The 22035-nt window shown below is 49.1% G+C and overlaps 1 protein-coding gene across 3 annotated transcripts in view; it reads right to left on the bottom strand.

Annotated features, from left to right (window-relative positions):
• Window positions 1–22035, bottom strand: part of WDR59 (WD repeat domain 59) — a 59915-nt gene that overhangs the window by 12248 nt on the left and 25632 nt on the right. Inside the window, exons 12-20 of one of the 3 annotated variants that reach the window (XM_077310221.1) lie at window positions 21648–21780; window positions 19789–19913; window positions 18735–18899; window positions 17825–17920; window positions 16757–16913; window positions 15103–15172; window positions 13306–13459; window positions 7891–7950; window positions 965–1098 (exon numbers count right to left, since the gene is read on the bottom strand). In XM_077310221.1, the coding sequence (XP_077166336.1) occupies window positions 965–1098; window positions 7891–7950; window positions 13306–13459; window positions 15103–15172; window positions 16757–16913; window positions 17825–17920; window positions 18735–18899; window positions 19789–19913; window positions 21648–21780 (1094 nt within the window). Of the gene's footprint in view, window positions 1–964; window positions 1099–7890; window positions 7951–13305; window positions 13460–15102; window positions 15173–16756; window positions 16914–17824; window positions 17921–18734; window positions 18900–19788; window positions 19917–21647; window positions 21781–22035 lie in introns of all 3 variants that reach the window. The other 2 variants (XM_077310218.1, XM_077310219.1) reach the window with 2 other exon arrangements.

The raw sequence follows: 22035 nt of genomic DNA, 5'->3' as shown, positions 1-22035 counted from the left end.
AGAGAGGCACGCCTGGCCTCAACCAGGGCCAGGGCTTTTTTGGTCCTGGCCCTGACTTGGTGGAATGAGCTCCGGGGTGAGCTGTGGGCCCTGCAGGAGCTTTCTGCAGGGCCTGCAAAACGGAGCTCTTCTGCCGGGTCTTTGGTTGGGGCCAAGGCAGTGAGGAAGATCACGCCCCCCCCTTCCTTCCAAGGGCTGGTCCTAGCACCTGGGTCGTTGCTAGCTAGGCCTCCTCTCCCTCCCTGATAGTGGGTGTATCAGTCTTTTGGGCGTGGGGATAGAGTTATTTTACCGCCTTGTTTGCTATGGTTGCTCTGTATTCTATTCGTATGTTTTTTAATGGGTGTTTTGATGGGTTTTTAAATGAGGCCTTTGTGAACCGTCACGAGCCATTGTATGGGAATCACATCACATAAAAAATAAAATATGCAGCAAGACAAGAAACCAATGTCCTTATTGTGTCCTGGCGATTCCATTGTTTTGAGTGCTGTAACAACCTGCAACACGAAAGATTGTGAAGAGAAAGAATAGATGTTCTTGAGGTGTACCTGGAAAAGCTAAAACATTAACCCTGACAGATGAAAGTGTGTGGAACAGCTCTTGCCTCAAGGTGAAGAACACTGCACCAGCAGTTAAGACGGTGTCTATGTAGCCCATTCGACAAGTCTGAGCTAATCAAGTTTTGGGTGTAACGGAGTGGAGGATGCCTGAACAGATTAAGAGATTGGAAGAGAAAGCACTTACTGCAACAAGAGAGAAGACTTGTGTTTCATTAGGAAGAAGGATGTGACCCCCCTGTCATGTCAGGATGAACCAGGCCAACCTAGCACAGGACAGATGTCTGAGAGCAAGGGCAGGATCCTCAGTTTCCAGGAATTATACTGCAGGATGCCCCTCTCAGCCATTACAGAGGTCACATCAACTGCCCGAGTGAGTTTATGCTTACAGGGGCCTGTGTACTTACATATACATCTCCCCAAGAGACTTGTGGACAGGAAGCAGGCAAGAGATGTCCTGAATGATCACCTTCCCAGCAGCTTTGATGGGCCGGTTGCTGGCATCAGTGCCCTCTCGCTTGCTCTTCCATCGCCTGGATTTCTGGGGTAAACAAAGCCATGGATAAGGGAGGGCAGTCAGAATGCTGTAACTTTTTGGAGGGCAGGGAATGCTTCTAGAGGACTACTACAGTCTGTCTCTTGCCCTCAAAGCTTGCCCTAACAAATAGGCTAAGTAATATGCTGGGGAGGCTCCATAAAAGGCAGGCCAGAGGCAGCAAGGACAGAGAGGGAAGGGCCTGAAGCATTTGGTGGGCAACACCCAGGTGAGGCTGCTGAAGCCACAAGAGAACTTCCTCTGCAGGTAGCCTGGTGGAAATCCCTCTTCTCCAGTCCCTGCGTCAGCTGCAGACTTGAGGACAGGAGTTGCACTGCCACCATTAAGGATGGGGATTTTGAATAATTTTAGCACTATCTCACTTATTTTAGTTTCCAAACCAACAGTGAGCAGTCAATCGTATCAGCCAACAGTTAAGAGATCCAAGAAAGCTGGAAAGGAAGCATCCCCTCTAAAAAGGTAAAAAGGTAAAGGTATCCCCTGTGCAAGCACCGGGTCATATCTGACCCTTGGGGTGACGCCCTCTAGTGTTTTCATGGCAGACTCAATACGGGGTGGTTTGCCAGTGCCTTCCCCAGTCATTACCGTTTACCCCCCAGCAAGCTGGGTACTCATTTTACCGACCTCGGAAGGATGGAAGGCTGAGTCAACCTTGAGCCGGCTGCTGGGATCGAACTCCCAGCCACATGGGCAGAGCTTCAGACTGCATGTCTGCTGCCTTACCACTCTGAGCCACAAGAGGCTCTTAAGCATCCCCTCTACCAATCTGTAAAACAGAGAAAGTCCTTCCAGGTCAATCAAGCCTGCCTCTGCCCCCTAACCAGGCATGAAGCCAGAGTGAAAAGGGCTGCAAGGCTGATGGGTCATCTACAAAACCTTTTGCCACCCTCTGTTCAATAGCTCCTTCTAAAAAAAAGAAGGTAAGAAACTAGCCTTGGATTAGGCACAACCTCTTGATAAACAGAAGGCTTTTCAACCACGATACTCTGATGCTTCAGGAAGTCCTCCTCTGAGGGATCCGAGATACACTAACGGGCTTGACACAACCCAGGATCCCTGCCAATATCAGCCTGCAATGCCGAACCAAACTACCCCGGAGAAAGGACCAAAGGATGCTTTGGGCACTCCTACCGCACGATCCATCACCACACTGGAAAGAATCTGAGAGATGATTATTTATTCATACATTATTTATAATTACACTTGTCTGCCGCCCTTCCCTAGTGGCTCGGTGCTGATCACATCAAATTTAAAACAAATTAAATAGGCCACAAAATAGGTTTAAAATAATTTAAAAACCACCTTGTCTTCCCAGAATTAAAAATCTCGGGGGGGGGGGGGGGAGAGGATGATCAATTATTGGGGGGGGGGGGGAGGAAGTTAATTGATTGGGTGGATTTTAGGCAGGAGGGTCCAAGTGTTTTCTTGATGTTGTTTCCAGGCCTCGGCGAACCAGCAAAGAATCGGCCAAAATCATGACTTGTAACAAACGACTACCATGTGGGGATTCAGGTGGGAAGAGTCACTAGATGGCGAATTAAAGGTAAAGGTAAAGGTATCCCCTGTGCAAGCACCGAGTCATATCTGACCCTTGGGGTGACGCCCTCTAGCGTTTTCTTGGCAGACTCAATACGGGGTGGTTTGCCAGTGCCTTCCCCAGTCATTACCGTTTACCCCCCAGCAAGCTGGGTCCTCATTTTACCGACCTCGGAAGGATGGAAGGCTGAGTCAACCTTGAGCCGGCTGCTGGGATTGAACTCCCAACCTCATGGGCAGACAGATTCAGACAGCATATCGCTGCCTTACCACTCTGCACCACAAGAGGCTCTATCAGATGGAGAATTACTGATCACTAATTGTCCTGCATAATGTAGGGGGTTGGACTAGATGACCTAGGAGGTCCCCTCCCAACTCTATTATTCTATGATTCTAACTGTTGTGAAAGCAAGTCAGCTGACAAAAAAGCTAAGCAGAGAAGTGTCGGCTTTGTCACCATTGTGGTTGCCATGCCCAAATCTTTCACTGTGCCCTGCCAGATTTGCCACTAGATTTCTGCCATCATTTAAAATGCTTCCCAACCATCCCTTATTCCCTTACCTGGCCAGTAAACCTCTACTTGCCTAAGGGGGGGGAAAGGATGGCAGGAAACCAGCCTGTCAACTTGCTCCAAGGAGACTAATGCTCTAGGATTTCACAAGCGCCTCTCAGCAGAATCACCATCATTCACAGCCCCCCCTGAACATTCTGCAATTCTAGACGAACAACAGTCTTTAATCGCCCTACCCAGTTGGCTGCTCCCATAGGGAGGGCGTGACCGTAACCATCTGTGCCTTCAACAAAACATGGTTCGAGCATGCCACACTTTTTGGTACCGTGCAAAGCATTAACATCCAGGTAGAGACACTGAGCATCTCCTTCAGCAGAGACAGAGATGTGCATTTGGGAGCTCATGCATCTCCCAGTCTGAGTGACATGCAAGTCACAATTGTCAACATAAAAGAGCGTGCAAGTACACGAGGCACAATTCTGCAGGATGTCCCAAGCCTGCACATCAACCCCCAAAAGCTGCTTCTAGAGTAGCAAAGAAGCCACGGAGCGGAAGGCGGGAAAGTGTGTGTGAGGGAAAGCACACCTTGAAGACCTGGTCAGATGGCCCATCTGTGTGCTGATTCACCACGCAGGGAGGGAGACCGAAAATAAGGGCACTGGCCCCACCTCTGTTGAGCTGGCTGCATGGTGGGAACATGAGAAGGATGTGCCCAAACAAAAAGCCTCTTTCCATGATCAGCGTCTTCCAAGCGTTGCTTATCACGGGGAGGAGAACATACCTGCACCATACAGATGACTGTGATCAGGTGCAGGTGGAGCTGGCATGCTTGTACCTGCTCTCCATACCTGTTTGAGTCGCCCGCACCAGAATCAGCTGCAGCTACAGATACCCATGGATACTCAGCAGTGGTTGGGAAATACAGGGATGAACTGCATGCCTAGTCACAGAGCCAGCTTGGCGTAGTGATTGGGAGTGCGGACTTTCTAATCTGGCGAGCCGGATTCAATTCTGCGCTCCCTCACATGCAGCCAGCTGGGTGACCTTGGACTCACTACTACGGCACTGATAAAGCTGTTGTGACCACTGATAAAGCTGTTGTGACCGAGCAGTAATATCAGGACTCTCAGCCTCACCTGACTTACAGGGTGTCTGTTGTGGGGAGAGGAAAGGGAAGGTGACTGTAAGCCACTCTGAGACTCCTCCCGGTAGAGAAAAGTGGCATATAAGAACCAACTCTTCTTCAAATGCTGGAGTTCTCCATACAATTGTATGGAGGACACACTGATTATCACAATACCTCCCCCCCTCAGAAGCATTAGATGACTCCTTGCCTGCCTATGCCTGGAGATGAAACATATCAACATTCAGATGTCCTGTCCTGTCAAAAGAGCAAGACCGCCTTAGGCCAAGAATCTGGACATTCACTCTACAGGAGAATAGCACAGCTACACTTCCTTATTTCTTACTTTAATGGGCACAGTGTGTTCCTCCTGGCTACAACAACCAGACAACCACAGGGGCTGGAAATATGAGGAACTATCATTGATCACGCCAATGCAAAACATGTGGCTATGGTGGATTAAGCCTCCCTCCACTGGGGAAGGTTTGCTTAAGAAGCTGCTAGACCGGCTACAGGGTCCATACCAAGAGGAGAAGAGTGAACTATTGCCTAGTTCGTTCCACAGGCTTCAAGGCCAGCACCAAGTCATCTTCCACCATCTCAGAAACTTCTAGCTGGGAACATGCTCCCTTCTGGGGCCTGGAACTGAACTCATCCCCCAGCAATATAGAGAAGACTCAACTCCTTAGAAGCACCGAGGCAGACAGATTGGGCTGTGCTGCCATTCCTTTGTGAGATCTGGCCCATAATGTTGCAGTTTGTGGATTCTCTGACGCTTCCTGACCAGGCCTAGTTATCAAGCTGTGATGAGGGGAGGGAGCCCTAGAATTTCATAGCAACCCAATTTTAGTGCTGCCCGGAAGCTAGACATTGTAGGTTTGTCCTGAGAGTGTAAAGGCAGGCCCACTTTCCCCAGGCGACAACAACCGGCAAAAGTTAGCTTAGGTGGGCGGGAGGGAGAGGACGACTTAATACTGGGAATGGAAAGCAAATGGAAGTCTGGAAACACAACCGACAGCTCGGTGGTAGGGAAAGAGCAAAACAGGAAGACAAAGCAGTCCTGCCATGGCCCTTTAAACATCCAAAAAGAGGACACAAAGGACTTCACGGGACAAAGGGGATGGAAGCGGAAATGGCACCAAATGACCACACAGCCTACACATCTGTACCACCACCACATGGCAAGGGACAGCCCACAGATCCAGCCCAAGAATGCCCATGGCAACCCACAGATCCAGCCCAAGAATAAGCCACTGACTGCTTTGTAGCAACCACTGCGGTCTTTGCACCATTGGAGGGAGGGTGGCTGAACTGAATTTCCACAGGAACCCCATTGCCCTCTGCGGGTGAATCCTGTCAGCCCCAATCCAAGGGGCCCATGCACGTGCATGTGTGTGTGGGGTGGGGGTGGGGGGGAGAGACGTTCCTGACTATTGGAGCAAGAAGGAAAAAGTACTTTGTACCAAAACCTGTGCTAGGCCCACATAACACTGAGAACTTCAGTTGACTGAGGTCAGGATCAGATTGATCGGAGGGGCGGAGGCAGAGGAGAAGGTGAGCCTGGGGCCTCGCCGATCCAGGCCAAATGCTGCTTCGTGAATGAGACATCCAGCCAATTTTTATTTTTAAAGCACGTGAGATTGCGACAGGACTGCCAGACTTGTTGACTCAGTGGAACACCTCCCGTGTTCCGTTAACTCAGGAAGCATGAAAGTAGCTTCTCCCTCTGCCTTTCCTTTCTGAAGAAAGGACCCGGAAGGGCGGGACCAGCTGTGGCAAACAGCCTCCTGGGGCAACAACAGCTTTCTCCATAGCAGGGTTGGACTTCCTCTTCCCCTTGAGGCCTACCAACTTCTGGCTTGGTCGACGCCTGCAACAGTGGGTAATGGAGACCGTACCATTTCTGGATGAAGATTGGGGGGGGGGGATCATTTTGAACACCCCTTTGCATACAAAAACACCACAGTAGAAAAAAAACGATTGGGGCCGGGGGGGGGGGGCACCATGGTCATCACACTCATGCCAGCCTCAAAATCTGTACACACAAGTGGCAGGCTCAGGGGGAGCCACCTTTGCCCATGGCTCTCTTCCTGTACAGAGGCCAGTTCTACCAGCCTCGCCCTCAGCTCCAGGGGAGGTGGGGCAGTGCAAAGGTCAGCTGGACTAGCTGTTAAGTGGTAGAATTTCTCTTGCAAGTTCCCAGCGACTGCCCCTCAACCTGTCACCTGATAGGGAAGTACTAGATCAGGCCAAGAGGACTCCAGTGGCCTGCAGCTCTTCTCCCTGTTCGCCATGAGACAAGAGGAGAAGGAGGGGATCCCTGGAACTTGTCGCCTGAGCCTTCTCCTTTTTCAATGAAAAAGGACAAAGGAAGATATGAGAGGGTCCTAGGCAGGGGTAGTCAAAACTGCGGCCCTCCAGATGTCCATGGACTACCATTCCCTGGAGCCCCTGCCAGCATGGCAGGGGCTCCTGGGAATGGTAGTCCATGGACATCTGGAGGGCCGCAGTTTGACTACCCCTGGTCCTAGGCTAGTGGCACTTTGGGTTTCCGACTGGGTGTTCGTCCAGACAGCTGGGAGGTCTCCAGTCCCTAGGAGGAATAAAGGGGGATGGCTAGACCTCCACTCCCCCCCTCCCCCCAATCCCTGGAGCTCCAGGCTGCCATGGCACATAATCCTGAGAGCAGATTTGAAACGCTACACCAATATGGCTGGCTGGATCCACTCACAGAATGTCAGAAGGTTCCAAAACAGGAGCAGATGACTGGTGCCCCACGCAGACAAAGAGCGACTTCCCCAGGGGCTCTTCTGAAGCATCTCCTACTCCCAAGTAAGTGGAGGAAAGTCAGCATGGAGTCTTAAGCCTTAGAGAAGATCTGGTAGAAGCAATCAGCCACCAGGAAACACATCAGCAAGCATCATGGAGCCCAGGGGGACCGACCTGGGGACCGCTGGTGTCCGGTATGTAAGCTGCACCTTTGGTAGGGGGTCATAGTCAACTCTACCCCTAACTTTGGAGACTTGCCAGACATTTCCCACAGACTTCCTCTCATTTGCCTTCAAATCCATGAGAGCCTACATGCCTGGAAACAGGCAGGAAGAAGAATGTACCATTTGTGTGAACACATGAAGTGGATTTAGACCGAGCCAGACTCTTGCTTTATTAAGGTTGCTTTTGTTGACTACCTAATTAGTGGTGGCTCCCCAAGATCTGGGGCGGAGGTCTTTGCCTTAAATTAATTGTAGATTGTTCTAGCTGGGGTCTGCATTCCAAGCAGCTGCTTGAACATTGAGGCATAGACCCTTCTCCATCTGCATGAAACGAAGGACGGGGACTGCACATCCCATAACCCTCCAGATCCTCTGATCCTGCCCTCCTCATGATCAAGGGAGGATTCCCAACCATTCTACTTCATCCAAAGTGCTGGAACTGCACCTGTTAGCCAGTCATGCATGATTGCCCCTTCCTTGTTCCTCCCCTGCCCCCAGGTTTTACCCAGCTCTGGCCTGGGTTACGCAAAGCCAAGAAAGTGGCAAGTTATTCTTGGGCCCAAGGACAGCAGACAGAATTAAGTCAAGGGCAGAAGTCACGCAGTGCACAGTACCGGGAAGTCGCTGTTAATCGCCTGTATGGACCAACGCCGTCTGGCAGAGCAAGGAGACATCTGCGCATGAGAACGTTATGCCCAGGAGGAGAGAAGGAGAACCATTGAGAACAGTGAGAAGAGGAAGAATAGAACATTGCTGAGAAATGTCCAAGCGGAGAGACCGAGAGGTGATATACTGCAGGGCGGCATCCCATCTGGTTGCGTCTTTAATCCCCCTACTGGGAAACGGACCCTCCTGAGCCAGGCAAGGGGCATTTATTGCTGTTATCCATTGAGGGGAGGAGAGGTATTGTGCTGGTCACTCTCCTGGGATTCTTTAGCCCCATTAACTTTGTAGAGCTAGCTACTGACTCTGTAATGTTCAGCCACATGTTGCAACAGCTCTCCTCGAGAAATGGTGGAGAACACCAGAGCATGACTGGCTTGGCTAAAAGCTACAAGCATGGTGACGGCAGCTCTAGGAGAGGACTTCAGTCACCCATCAACCCTGTTTTCCAATCTCCACAGTGTGGTCTCGTGGTTAAGAGTGGCCAGGTTTAATTCCCCCATTCCTCCTCCACATACAGCTAGTTGGCTGACCCAGGGCTCGTCACAGTTTTCTTAGATAGAACTGCCCTGAGCGCTCTCAGCCCCACCTACTTCACAAGGTTCCGATGTGGGGGGGGGAGGCATTTGTAAGCCACTTTGCTTCAGGTAGTTAAAAGCAGGGTATAAAATGATCAGCTAACCAGTGCTGCTGTCCATGACTCTGCCATCAAAATCTGCTCTCGGAGCAGACTGCAAAAGGCTGTCGTTCCCCCACCTGCCTAATGTGCAGATGATGTAACGAGCATGAGAGCTACACAGGCATTCCCCAGGAAGGTGAGATGGATTAGTTGTGGTTCCCATGCACTTCACATCCTGTTGACAAGTGTGCATCTGCTGCTGCATAATGGTTGCTGCAGCCTTCAGGCAGAGGCTCCATTGAAAGACTCCTGCTACCATTGCCTTTCATCTCTTTCGCAAAGCTCATAAAATCTTACAGCTTGCAGAGACTGAGTACACCTTGTCCTTGCCAGGTGAGGACTGCCAAGAGTTCTGGTTTCTGTTTGCCAATAGGAAGAGAAACCTGGAGCTAACACAGGGAAAGGTGAGTTGTGCAGGTCACTTCCCTCTGCCTGTTCTTTCTCTTTGGTCTCTTCATTTAAGAGGTTGGTTGTTTTTTTTTTGGGGGGGGGGCAGGAAATCTGGGGCCAAGGACATAGGAGACAAATGGGACCAGTAAATCTTATTTCTGTATATGTCTGATTCTGATTACCCACCCCTTTTCTCCTCCTCTGTCCCTGGTTACTCAAGAGCCTATCCACATATTTATATATGCTGAGGTGAGGAAACAGTAAGCTGTAAAGTGTGTGTGTGGGGGGGTATTAAATACTTTTTGAGTTCTGTTCATAATTCTCCCCACCAGCACCCTGATGTAAAGCCAGCACACCAGAGATTAATGTTTAGCCTGGCCTCACTACATACAGAGAGTTTTCCCCAGCCCCTATAAAAACTGTAAAACCTCAACTTGCCCTATAAAAGTGATGAAGTCCAGAAATTTACTACTTCATGCTGTTATTCTGGAAAGTGTGACACTAAAGTTAGACTAGGGCCTTGAGACCCAGGTTCAAGCCTACCTCTCAAGGCTGTGGTGAGGATAAAATGGAAGAGAACCAAAGTTGTAAGCCAGGGGTAGTCAAACTGCGGCCCTCCAGATGTCCATGGACCACAATTCCTAGAAGCCCCTGCCAGCATTTGCTGGCAGGGGCTTCTGGGAATTGTAGTCCATGGACATCTGGAGGGCCGCAGTTTGACTACCCCTGTTGTAAGCCAACCTGGGGTCCCCATATGGGAAAAAAAGAATATAAACAGCAAAGAATATAAACAAGCAAAATGCTTTCTTGATTCCTGCACCCGCCCATTTGTTAGGGTGGGTGGAACTTTTCTGCTTTTGCCTCCTGCTGCCCTGGCACAACTCATGGGAGAAAAATAGCTTGCTGACCTCCAGTTCCCCCAAATTCAGATTCTTTTTCTACAGTGTCCCCACCCCCATGCTCAAAAGCACACCATGCCACTCAGGTAACAAGGGCTTGTCCTTACAAGAATAACAAGCCCCTAGACAGGACAGTGGAGAACATAATACACTGCTTAAAAAGCATGTCTGTATATCACAAAGAACGAAACCAGTGCAAGTTTGGTGCAGATGGTGGCGACGGCTGGAGGATTGCAAAATGCCGATTACATAAGGACGTGGGGGACATTCTCTATAAATTACTGCTGTAATAAAGAAAAGTTAACCGTTGGGAGTGTTGTTTTGTGGTTGGTGTAACTTTGAATCTTGTAATTTACAATTTTCGAAGTTGCTAATGTTGAATTGTGTAATTTGTAAACTGGAGTTAGTTACTTTAAAGATTTGTACATAGAAGAGATATATATATTGAAAAATCAGCTTTATATATGGCGTTTTGAAGAATGCAGATCATTTAATTAAAAATATTTTTACCCCCTCCACCCACCCAAGTGAATTTCAGACCATTTCATTGACTTTGGAAGGGAAGGAGTTTAAGTAAGACGGCTTCCAAATCCTTACAGCCCTTGCAAACAGCCATCCTTTTTGGCTATGATTCCGGGCAGGCACTGAGTGCTGTCCAGCAAAGAGCTAACAGCAAGACGCTGAAAGACAGACCGTGCTGGCTGCACACTTCAGCACCCAGTTGGTGCTGCAGCTCCCAGAAGAAACCTGTACTGGAGCACCCAAGGAGGGAAGTGTGTCAAGAGGTCTGAGGTTTCAGCATACACCAGTTCCTCATCTGCCCATACAGAGGTAAAATGAGAATTAGCACAGGCCTTGTGTAGTCCATAAGGTTGGGTCTTCTCAACACCCGTGCTAGAGGGAGTTCTCTTGCACTGTTTTGCCCAGAAAGGGCAAAGAGGAAAGGGAAGGCAAATGTAAGCTGCTTTGAGACTCCTTTGGGAAGAGAAAAGCAGCATATAAGAACCAACTCTTCTTCTTCTTCAGAATAGGGGAGCAATGAGTGTCAGACAAGATCTGGGGGACTTGGATTCAAACCCTGCCATGAAACTCTCTGGGTAAATTTGGTATCGCAGTTAAGAGCAGTGGCTTCTAATCTGGACAGCCAGGTTTGATTCTCCGCTCCTTGGGCTAGTCACAGTCCTGTTAGAGCTGTTCGTGTAGAGGGGTCCCTGTCAGCACTCTCTCAGTCCCACCCTATCACACAGGGTGACTGTTGTGGGGAGAGGAAGGGAAGGCGATCGTAAGCCACTTTGAGACTCCTTCTCATATCAAAAAGTGGGATATAGAAAGCAACTCTACTCCTAACCTTGGGCCAGTTTTTAATCTAATTGACCTCAAGGGGTTACTGGGGAGGGGCCATGGATTCCCCTGGGCTTCCTTGAAGGAGGAACAGGTTAAAAACAAATGAGAAAAGACAAGAGTCCATAACAGATGGTTGCATGCTAAAGGGCTGAATGAGGAAGCCAGAGAAACTGCCATGGTGAAGGGCCCTCTGACTTTTTCTGAAGCAGCCCAACAGCCAGAGCACCCAACTGGGAGCCTAATATACACTGAAATTCCCGGCTGGCTCCAAAACAGACAGCTCAGCTCTTTACCAAAACCATGATCTGTTATCAAAACTGTGTGTGAAAATCTGCTAGCGTTATTGTTGGCTGATCTAGAATCCCAATAATTAAGTCAGTCAACAGAGCTGTCTTGTTCATACCTGAAGACACTGAATGAAGAGATCTAGCTCAGTGCCATGGTTTACAAAGCTGGTAACTTTGGCCCATCTTCTGTACCTGTTACGAGCTAGTAGGTTCTCAAGTATGGCCACAGAACCCCCATTACCTGCTCAAAACAGCTTTTTAAGGTCGATCAGCTTCCCGTAGACAGAACATAGAAAGGGTAGACAGCAGAACACCCTTTTGGGCAGTAGGACATGGGCCAGGGTGCTGTCCTGGTTTTACTTTCTTCTCCACCAAGGGCTGGCGGGAAGAGACACAGCTTTGTCCTAAGTTTATAAGGTGCCCAGAGCCACAAGGGAAACTAGGGTATAAATGTTTTAATAAAGTTCAAACAGGCTTTCACAAATATGAACTGCAGCTCTTCAAAGCAGCCAACGAAAGAAGCACCCAAGTATGAAGGGAGACTCGGCAGAAGTGGGAAAATACTGAATAAATCCAACTGACACCCACAAAATAAAAACCAGATCCCAAACTAGAAGATAAACATCCGGTAACAGTGCGATCTTTTCAGCTTTGTATCTACATTATATCTGTGGAAGTTTAAGGGTATGGTCCTGTCATGCATTTTCGAATTATTTTGTTAGAAGAGTTTGACTGAAGCTTACCTTCCATTTTTGATCATTCCAGATGGTCTCATTATAAGAATTTTTCTAACACACTGATAATGATAAGGAGACAGAAAAAAGAGAGAACATGTTTTGTAGTGGAGGATGACTGTATATTGAAACAGCTTGTAAGCAGATGTTACTCCATGCTTTTATTGGTCTGGTCCTTCTATGTGTGATCATGTTGTAGGGGTTCATTGATGCCACTGTGCTTATGTTCTTTGCTGTACGCTTTCATGTTGATACATTGTATGATGAGTCAGATTCCGGATGCTATGGGATTCTGTGCAATTTTCATTACATTTTTATTTTTTAAGCGTCAACTGGGTTCATTCAATATTGCTTCACTTTTATCACATCTCCCTTCTCCTTGGGTACTTCTTTCGTTGGCACATAGGAAAGGTAACGTTTAAACTTTTTCTTGATCTTCAAAGCAACACACGGAGCCTCTGCCTACTGCTTGGATGCAAGAGAGACCCTGCCTGCCCAGGTACTTCAGGGACTGCTCAAGGATACCAAATGAACACCCGTGGCAAAGGGCACGAAAGGCAGCAATTGTAGCATTTGCCACTCAGCAGGATACAGAAGGTTTGCCCGGCTGGCATCTCCCTAATCATGAATGAATTCCAAGCAGATCCCATATCAAAACCAAGAAGCCTGCCTCACAAAACTCATATCCAATGCAGGATGCACACAGATCCACCCTTCTACCAGGGACTGCTACAGAGGCCACTGTTGGCTCTGCTGCAGTGGACAGAGTCCTTAATTTGACTCAGTTCTGGGACTGTTAGGAATCATGGAGGGAACTGATGAACAACAAAGACGGAGTTCAATACACAGCAATTCTCTGAACTTAATAAGAAATAGCAGCATTTTAAAGAGGGGGCAGAAACACATGCTCTTAGTGATGCAGCCTTGCCAAGGGGGCCCCTGGGACCACCCCACAGCAGTGCCTGGCAATGAGAGGGTTTCCCAAACTGCTGAAGACCTGACACTGAGGCAGGGGCAGCAGCAGGGCACTTACCCTTTCCTTATAGTAGAAGGAGCTGATGGAGACCTGCTCCTTCTCACTCCGTGTGGGGCTTCCACCATACAAGATCAGTTTGCCAGGATTCTCCGTACGCATCTTCATGGGGGTGATGAGGCCGTTGTGGTAGGCAGAGAGGGCCGACAAGGATCTAAGCGGGAGAAACGCATTTCAGAAAGGTGAGCTTCCAGAGCGACTCCCAAGTGGCGTGTTCTGGGGCCAAAGCAATAGGTACAGGAGCAGCGTTTAAATACATGAAGCCTACTTATACTGTGTCGGGCCATTGGGTCACCCATTCTGCTACAAAGGTGACAGGCAGAGGTTGCCTCCAGCCCTACTGTAGCAGTATTTTGATTATATTGCTACTTTTATTGTCAATCATGCATGTTTTCCTGAAGCCTGTAAGCTCATGCAAGGTTCAACTACCGGTGAACCCAGACTGATATCTGACAGTTACAGAGAAACCAGTTTTATTGTTTCTTAACAAAGATGAAGAGTAGGGTTGGGCACTTCAGCGTCCGAAGCGGCCGTTCACGCCCAAAACAGCCAGTGCCACGCCTGCGTGTGTGCGCCCGTTGGCGTGAGCGGCCACTTTGGACACGAACGGCCGACTCGGACGCCGAAGCGCCCAACCCTAATTAAGAGTCAAGTCTAGACCCCTAGTCTAGCTTTGGGAAAGAGTAAAGACGTAACAGAGGCACCTGTTGGATTATTCCATACATAAGAACCAATCCTTTACCTAGATAACAATAACACGATTAAGACTTAGTTAGAATAAGTTAGAATAAGATGAGACGGATATACTTTGCTGTATTAGACTAAGCCATTCAAGCATATTGTTTCTGACAGTGGCCAGACTGTACCAGAAAGACACGGAAGCCAAAGCACCCACAACTGATATTCAACGGCATATTGCCCAGAATACGATGGCTTCATTTGTCTGCTGCATTTAACAGTCACTGGTGGACCTCTCCTCCATGAATATGTCTTAAAGCCACCTGAAGGGCAGCAGAGTGGGCTAATTGGTGGCAGAGCAGACTCTGCCAGTTTGGGCGGTGGACAGCGGATGCTGATTTTGAATCCCACCCCATGTAAGACCCTCAACATGTCCAACAGCATCCTATTCATGAGAATGGTCTCACTGCATTCATTTTCTGCTCTCAGGGGAGCAGACGGTCCCTGGATGAATCCCTGGCAACTCTAGTTAAAAGGGGTCAGGAAGTAAGAAATGGAAAAGACACCTTCCGGAGAACATGGAGAGCTCCTGCCAGTCAGAGCGGACAAGACCAACTTTGGTAGACCAATAGCCTAACTCAGCAGAAGCCAGCGTCTTGTTTTAACTACTGTGGCTCAGAGGCAGAGCATTTACTGGGCACGTAGAAGGTCCCAGGTTCAATCCCTGGCATTGCCAGTTAAAAGGATTAGGGATTTGGTTATGTGAGAAACCTCTGATTGAGACAGTAGGCAGTTGCTGCCAGGCAGAATAGAGAATACTGACCTTGATAAGCCAAACAAGTGAAAAGCGCGATGTGCACTTGCAGAGTGATTTACAAGAAAGGAACATCGGATCCTGTGTTGGTATAGTCTAATCTACCACCTGAATGCCCCACTGTATCTCATTCAGCAGCATGCCAGCACAGACCGGGTCTAGCGCTACCTCCAGCAGCAGCGAGTTATGCAATTACAACCTCACCTCCCTCTCCCCATGGAACAGACTTCACTCCGACATGAGGTGTGAACATTTATGTGCCCTCTTATCATTAGGGGCAGCTGCCACAAGCCCCAGGTACTTACCGAGGCGTTGGTTCAGTTGGTGAGACTGCTCGGTGCATTGTCATTGGCCTTGTAAAGTACACCAAGTACCCTGCAAAAGGGAAAGGGAGGCCTGGCTGAAAAGGACCACCTCTCAAGCAGAGGCTAGGGCCAATGACAAAACTCAGACGAGCTGTGCATATTTCCATAGTCCTCTCCAAGAACAGAATGAAGGGGAAGGTGGTTGGGAAGGGAAAGACGGTTCTGGATCCTAAGAATCAGAACCTATGTCGTTATTTCTTAAAACACAGCTCCTGAAGCACAAATATACGTCGTAAATGATTGTAGAGTGTCATTAAACTGAACAAGTTGGGTCCCAGTGCCTAAAGGTCCAAGCTAGAATTCCCCACCAGGAAGGCAGAAGCAGGGAGAGACAGGCAACGTTACACACTTAAGTTGCACGTACTTAGGCCAGAGCTGGGTAGTGGTTAAGTGTGCTGAACCAGGAGCTGGGAAACCAAAGCTCAAGCCCCACTCTGCCACTGGGGGGGGGGGGAGAAAAGGGGCAATAAATAAAGGTCTTGTTTCCATCAGATTGGGGGGCGAAGACGTTATACACCGCGGTTTTCATAGAAAAAATAAAAACACTTATTGGAGTGCGGGGGGGGGGCAAATTTTCAAATGGTCAGCAGGTGGGACTTCATACCGCTGCCTGGAATTTGCCCCCCATGGAAGATTTTGCAAATGAAGCTTATGCAAGCATGCCTGATTTGCATCATTTATACTGGATGTAGAGTTTTAGAGCACGTTAGCACAGGCTTTCTCAACCAGGGTTTTGTGCAACCCTAGAGTTCCTTGAGGGCCCTGGAAGGGCTTCCCGAATGGGTGGGAGTTCAGTAATTTTTAATATATTCTATAAATGTGCTAAATATTTATTGGGTGATAGAACCACCAGGTCAACCAACCCACCCCTCCCAAAATGGCCAATGATGGACCTGGAGGGGGTGGGAAGGGAAGGGGCCCCAGGTGGGCATACACACAGCTCTGCTTCCCTACCACATTCTGCATGATCCCACCACTTTGGGGGTTTCTCGAAGCCTGAGGAATGTTTCAGGAGTTTCTCAATGGTAATAAAGTTGAGAAAGGCTGCCTTAGCACATAATTCGGTGAGGGGGGGGTCTGGAGTAGGGGAGAGGTTACGCAGCGTGTTCCAGAGCACACCAGGCATCCAGCATAGTGAATCAATTAATCAAGTAAAAAGGTAAAGGTATCCCCCGTGCAAGCACCAGGTCATGTCTGACCCTTGGGGTGACGCCCTCCAGCGTTTTCATGGCAGTCTCAATACGGGTTGGTTTGCCAGTGCCTTCCCCAGTCATTACCGTTTACCCCCCAGCAAGCAAGCTGGGTACGCATTTTACCGACCTCGGAAGGATGGAAGGCTGAGTCAACCTTGAGCCGGCTGCTGGGATTGAACTCCCAGCCTCATGGGCAAAGCTTTCAGACTGCATGTCTGCTGCCTTACCACACAAGGCTCTAATTAATCAAGTACATAGACTTAAAGTACATTTGAAGAACAGCCTTGGGAGGAAGGATCCCGTGCTACTACCACACAATTTGGAGGCGATTTTTGACATGTCCTAATCAGGCGCCCTGACCCCCTTTCCACTCTTCTGCGCATAATGAAGACTTGACCAACCTGCCCCGCAGAACCGGGCCCCGGAGGTACGTGGGAAAGGGATGTTGGAATCCTGATAGGAGCCATAAGCGTTGGAGACTCTGGGAAAGGTTGGCAGAGGAGGAGTCACTGAGTTGGGGAGTGCATAGGGGTTGCTGGAATTGTTATCCTCTTGGTTCTGAAACATAAAAGCACATAAGAAGAGTTGCATGTACAGAGCCCTGCATCTGGTCACGACTTCAGGACTGAAGCACCAACACTATCTGTGACGGTCATCAGGATGAGTGACGAGTCAGTATAGGATGGTAGGGGCAAAGGGGAGCCAGGCAGGACTGAGTGGGGAGATCTCTGGATTGGCCTGTGTTAAAGGGATGACTTGCTTCTTGAGAGTCTCATGGGAGGCTAGAGCTGGGGTGACCTTGCTTCATTGCCCTGCTGCTCCTTACTACATGTAAGTAGGGGCAAATGCTACCACACTCTTGCTCTGTACACAAACGCAGGTTCTTCGTGAAGCAACAGAACTCCCAGCAGTCTGGTCCAACAACACCAAACGAGCTTTTGCAGCACAACTCCCCTCCCCGCCAGTGAGGCCATCCTCCCAGGTTTTTCTTCTCTAATAACACAACTTCTTGTTGTGTGCTTACAATTTGGTGGGCTCCATACTACTTCCTGGGCATTGCAGGTGGGGTCCGAGGTATGCAAATGTTAGAGCCGTGGTCTTGAGCATCAAATTGGAAAGACAGTTTTGGCTGTCAACAGATTTAAAAATACACCATAACCCCCCAACCCCCCCCCCCCCCAATATTGTAGTGATATTTTAGGGTTGTTTACTATTTTTATCACAACCTTAAGATTTGTTACTTGTAAGCTTGTCCTTGTACTTATTTATTATCTATCTTGTAACTTGATCACTGTGAGCTACTTTGAGCATATTGTTTCTTCACGGGGAGGAAGTTAATCAAGTTTTTTAAAGAGATAATAGTGTCAAGTTGCAGGGCAGGAAGCGTAGCACTACTCAGACCAACAGAGGAAAGAACAGGGGGAGGGGGGAGAGACACAGTGATAGGTAGAAGAAGACTTGTTCCCTACCACAACAGACTCCAGGCAGGAAACCAACTGGCGCAGACATGGCTCCAGGCAGCACTGGTTCCGCTTCACTTTCTGCATGGACGTGTCCTTCAGGATCTGAAAGAGATGCAATGTTGTGCTCAAAGGGGGTTGGGGTCCCCAGCTCTAGCTTCCCCCAAGACTTAAGCAGAACTGGCTCCCAATTTTGGGGCATCCTGAACAGAGGGTGACCAGCCCCTCCCATGCCTCCCTTCTTATGCCCCAAATGCTTTTGCATCCTTCCCCCATCCCTTTATGAGCCCTTGATCTGCCTGACTGCACTCAGACACCTGCACCATACACGTGTTCCATGATGATGCTGGACTACGCATACCACTAGACGCATGGATGGCAGAATAATTGCAAGCAAGCAAGCCAGTGGAGGAATGGCAGGCAACCAGAAAGCAGCCATGATCAGTGACAGCAGGCTGTGCCAGAAGCCCTGGGCCCCAGCCGCCACCCCAACTGAGGGTAAGCTGACATTAGCTCTGGATTCCAGCTCAGAAAGGTCAGTCAGCCATAAGAGATGGCCCAGATGCATCAGACCAGTGGTCTAGCTAGCCTAGCATCCTGTTTCACACACAGCAGCCAGCTGCCTGGGAGGGCCAATGAACACAGCTCTGAGGCTAAGGCCTGCCCCTAATGCTGCCTCCCTAGCACCGGCTTTTGGTGGTGCACTGCCTCTGAATGTGGATGCTCCCCTATAATCATTTCGGCTAGCCGCCGCTGATGGACTTCTCTTCTATGAACCTGTCTCCTGACCCTTTTAGAGCCACCTATGCTGGGGGCCATTGCCACCCACCCTCAGAGACCTCCCAGAGTCTTTGGCCAGCCTCCCCCTTTCCATGGCTCTGACACACACACACACACACACACACACATGCAGTCTCACCTTCAACAGCTTGACCTTCATGGTGGAGGGGATGGTTGTTTGATTGACAAACTGAAAGGAAGGAGCGGCGTTGTTGGGATACTGTGCAGGGAACATCACCAACATCTTGACCCGGTGATTGCTGCAGTGCACGGAAACTGTGCAGCTACGATTGACAGCGTCCATCTGTGGAAGAGAAGCATGCACAGCATAGCACAAAGGTATCTAATTCGGTAGGTCCCTGAGCTTTGTGAGACTGTGGGCATCTCTAGTTATTCTGAAAGAGGGTGGTGGATGTAGGAGGCAGAGTCAAGTATGTGCACGTACATACACACACTAGGAAAGGGGGTTAGGGGACAATGCACACACACACACACAAACAGAGCACACCTAGTAGGAGACAAGAGAAAGGACCTCTTTATTTGTATGAAAGCAACAAATCACAGGCTCTGTTTAAACACTGGTCCGAGTAATACATGGCAGGCACAGGGGTTGTGTCAGCTGGTACTATGGGAGCCACATGCTCCAAGCTGGACTACTCTAGTTAAAGAAGGCTCACAGCTTGATTTTTCTTCAGTGGCTGTCAGGCTGCTCAAGGTGGAGAAAAGTCCACTGCGTTTACAAACCTTGAAAAATATCTGTTGGTTCAGGAAGACAGGAATGCTACTTATTTGCTGCACCTGCGTGCTCTATACCCTCCTTGGCTGGCAGGCAGAGTGGGGTCAAAGCTTCCCAATCCACCAAGGATTCAATCAATTGCCGATTTGCAAAGACGCCCTGCATACAAGCACTTGGGTGAATCCAGCTCCCATTGGTCCAAGCGTCTGCATTCAAATACCCGCCAAACCGGCCGTTTGATCAAAGTCTGATCAAAGTCTTCCTGCACCAGGAACCTTTTAACACTGCATCCTGTGTGCCAGGGAGAGACAATGCAAGCCCAGCAAAACAAGCATTCAAACGGTCTTGTCAAACAGTCAGAGCTTAGTTCTGACATAGGAACTATGCTCCTTCCCTCGGCCTGGAGGAAGGGCCAGCGCTGTCTCGTCGCCAAGTGGTTACCGTACCATCCCCTCACCTCCATGTTCACGTTTCGAATCTGCACGTTGATCAGGGAAAACTCCTGCTGCAATGTTTGTGGCAGGCCCAACTGGTCCAGCTTCTTCCCCACCAGGAGACTATGCTGGGATTCTTCTTTCAAGGCTGCTGGGAAAACATAAGAACCCTCAGCCCCTGCTGACAGAGCAGTGCCAAGGACTGGTACAGTCCCTTCTGCCCCCACACTCAGGGGGGCAAAGGTGAGGCTGATAAGATGACTCAAGGCTCCAAAGCATATAGATGACTAAAGGCCCAACCTCCAGGGAAAGGTCTTTAATATGATGTAATCCTATCGTTCTCCGCACGGATTTGGGAATTCCCCTGTATCTATATTTCTTCCGTAGTAAAAATATAAAAAACTTTTTCTCTCAGTGTGATTCACTGGGGCTGGGCAAAAGAACCCTAATTTGGCCATTTGGCTACCGCATGCATGTGCCTGCCATGTGATCAGGTGCAGCTGAACAGGTCTGCTGGACCCGCATGGGAAACATTCAAGACGGATGCGTTGTGTTTCTATTTATATATTTATATCCCACTTGGGACTCTAAGCAGAGCAGAATATTGTTTTCTCCTTTTCTATTGACTCTGTGAGGTATGCCAGGCTGAGAGTTTATGATGGGTCCATGTTTGCCAACAAGCTCTCACAATTCATGGGGATTTAAACCCTGGCCTCCCAAGATCCTAGCCCAACATCTTATCCACTAAGCCGTGCTAAATCTTGATGCCACCTCTGGAGCTTTTGAATGCAGGCAGAGCTTCGTCTCTTGGGATGCCTGGAAACAGAACGTGCAGCTCGCCTCTCGAAGGTGGCACGAGAATGCCCAGGAGAAAGTGGGTAACTGCTGCACTGATTGCACAACCTTGAACAAGATCACACCCTTCTAAGCCCACTGGAGTCAACAGGTTTAGGACAGGGTAATTCTGCTTTGGATGACACTGCAAGGCAAGCTGCACCACCCCTTCAAGGCACCTGCTGCAGCCAGCTGAAGACAGGATTGACAAAAATCCTGGCACCCCAAGCAGACAGTGAGAAGCAGCCTTTGAACACTTCTGCTTCCCAAGCAATGACACTCCCAAACGGCGCATGCAAGCGTGTCGGGTCTCGTCTATCACTAGATATCTTCGTCAATCACCACACATGACATTTGCATGTGAAACTACCGCAGCCTATGTAAATTCATTTTGATGTTTTAAGTAGTCTCATATTCAGACCTTATGTCGTCAAGCTTTGCCGTTCTGTACGCCATATATAATATAACTTTTGATATATATTTTCATTGGAGGTAGCTGGACACTTTGATCAGTACTGGTATATTGTGAGTTGCGTTCCCCCTCCCCCCTTTCCATCTTTTCTTTGATCAGCATCCCAAAACGCAGAGGCAAAACCTAATCTGGTTCCAAGAAGCAAAATTCTGGAGACTACCTGCCTGAGCCTAAATCGTTTCCACAAAGCTCTACAGCGCTCCTGCTGCAGGGAAGCGATCTATCAGAGGAGGATGGTATAGATATGGAGCTGCCTGATACTGAATCAGATTACTCGTCCTACAAGGTCAGCACTGATTAATCATACTGGGAGCAGCTTTCTGAGGTCTCAGGGAGAGGTCTTGCACATCACCTTCCACCTGGTGTCAAGGACTGAACCCGTGACTATCTGCATACCAAGCAGATGCTCTACCACTAAACCACAGCTTGGGGTTGGTGGCACAGAACAGGACTCTTATACCAATAAGGATGCCCCATCTGCTGACCTGGACAACCTCTTCTTGCCTGCCCCCCAAACAACTCCATTAGTGAAGGTTCAGCCTTCTAGCCGACCCTCCTCTGAGTGCCCTACCTCACCTTCCTCCTCTCCATGGTTGGAATTTTGCTGGGGCTCGGAGTCCTGGATGGGCAGGGGCTTGTCCGGCTCTGGCAGGAGAGAAATCCCATCGATGAGCTCCTCCACACCGTCCAGGAGGTCATTGGTGCACAACTGGAATAAGAGGCAGCAAAAGGAGAATTGCAGCCAGGTGTGTCCGCAGGTGGAGAATGCAACAGAGAAGGCCATGGTTAAAAACAGGGCTACGGATCCTGCTGGTATGAAATTATACACCCCCATAAGTTTACTAGATGTTCAGCATCAGTACCAACCAACTTATTGGTAAGCTAAGCTGCATCAGATTTTTTTTGTGGGGGGGGGGATTAATCAAAGAAAGGAGAAAGAGAAACAATGCATATTGTAGGCTAG

Source organism: Paroedura picta, chromosome 14, assembly GCF_049243985.1.
Source record: "Paroedura picta isolate Pp20150507F chromosome 14, Ppicta_v3.0, whole genome shotgun sequence".
Classification (NCBI taxonomy): Eukaryota; Metazoa; Chordata; class Lepidosauria; order Squamata; family Gekkonidae; genus Paroedura; species Paroedura picta.
This window is presented reverse-complemented; position numbering and strand designations above follow the sequence as displayed.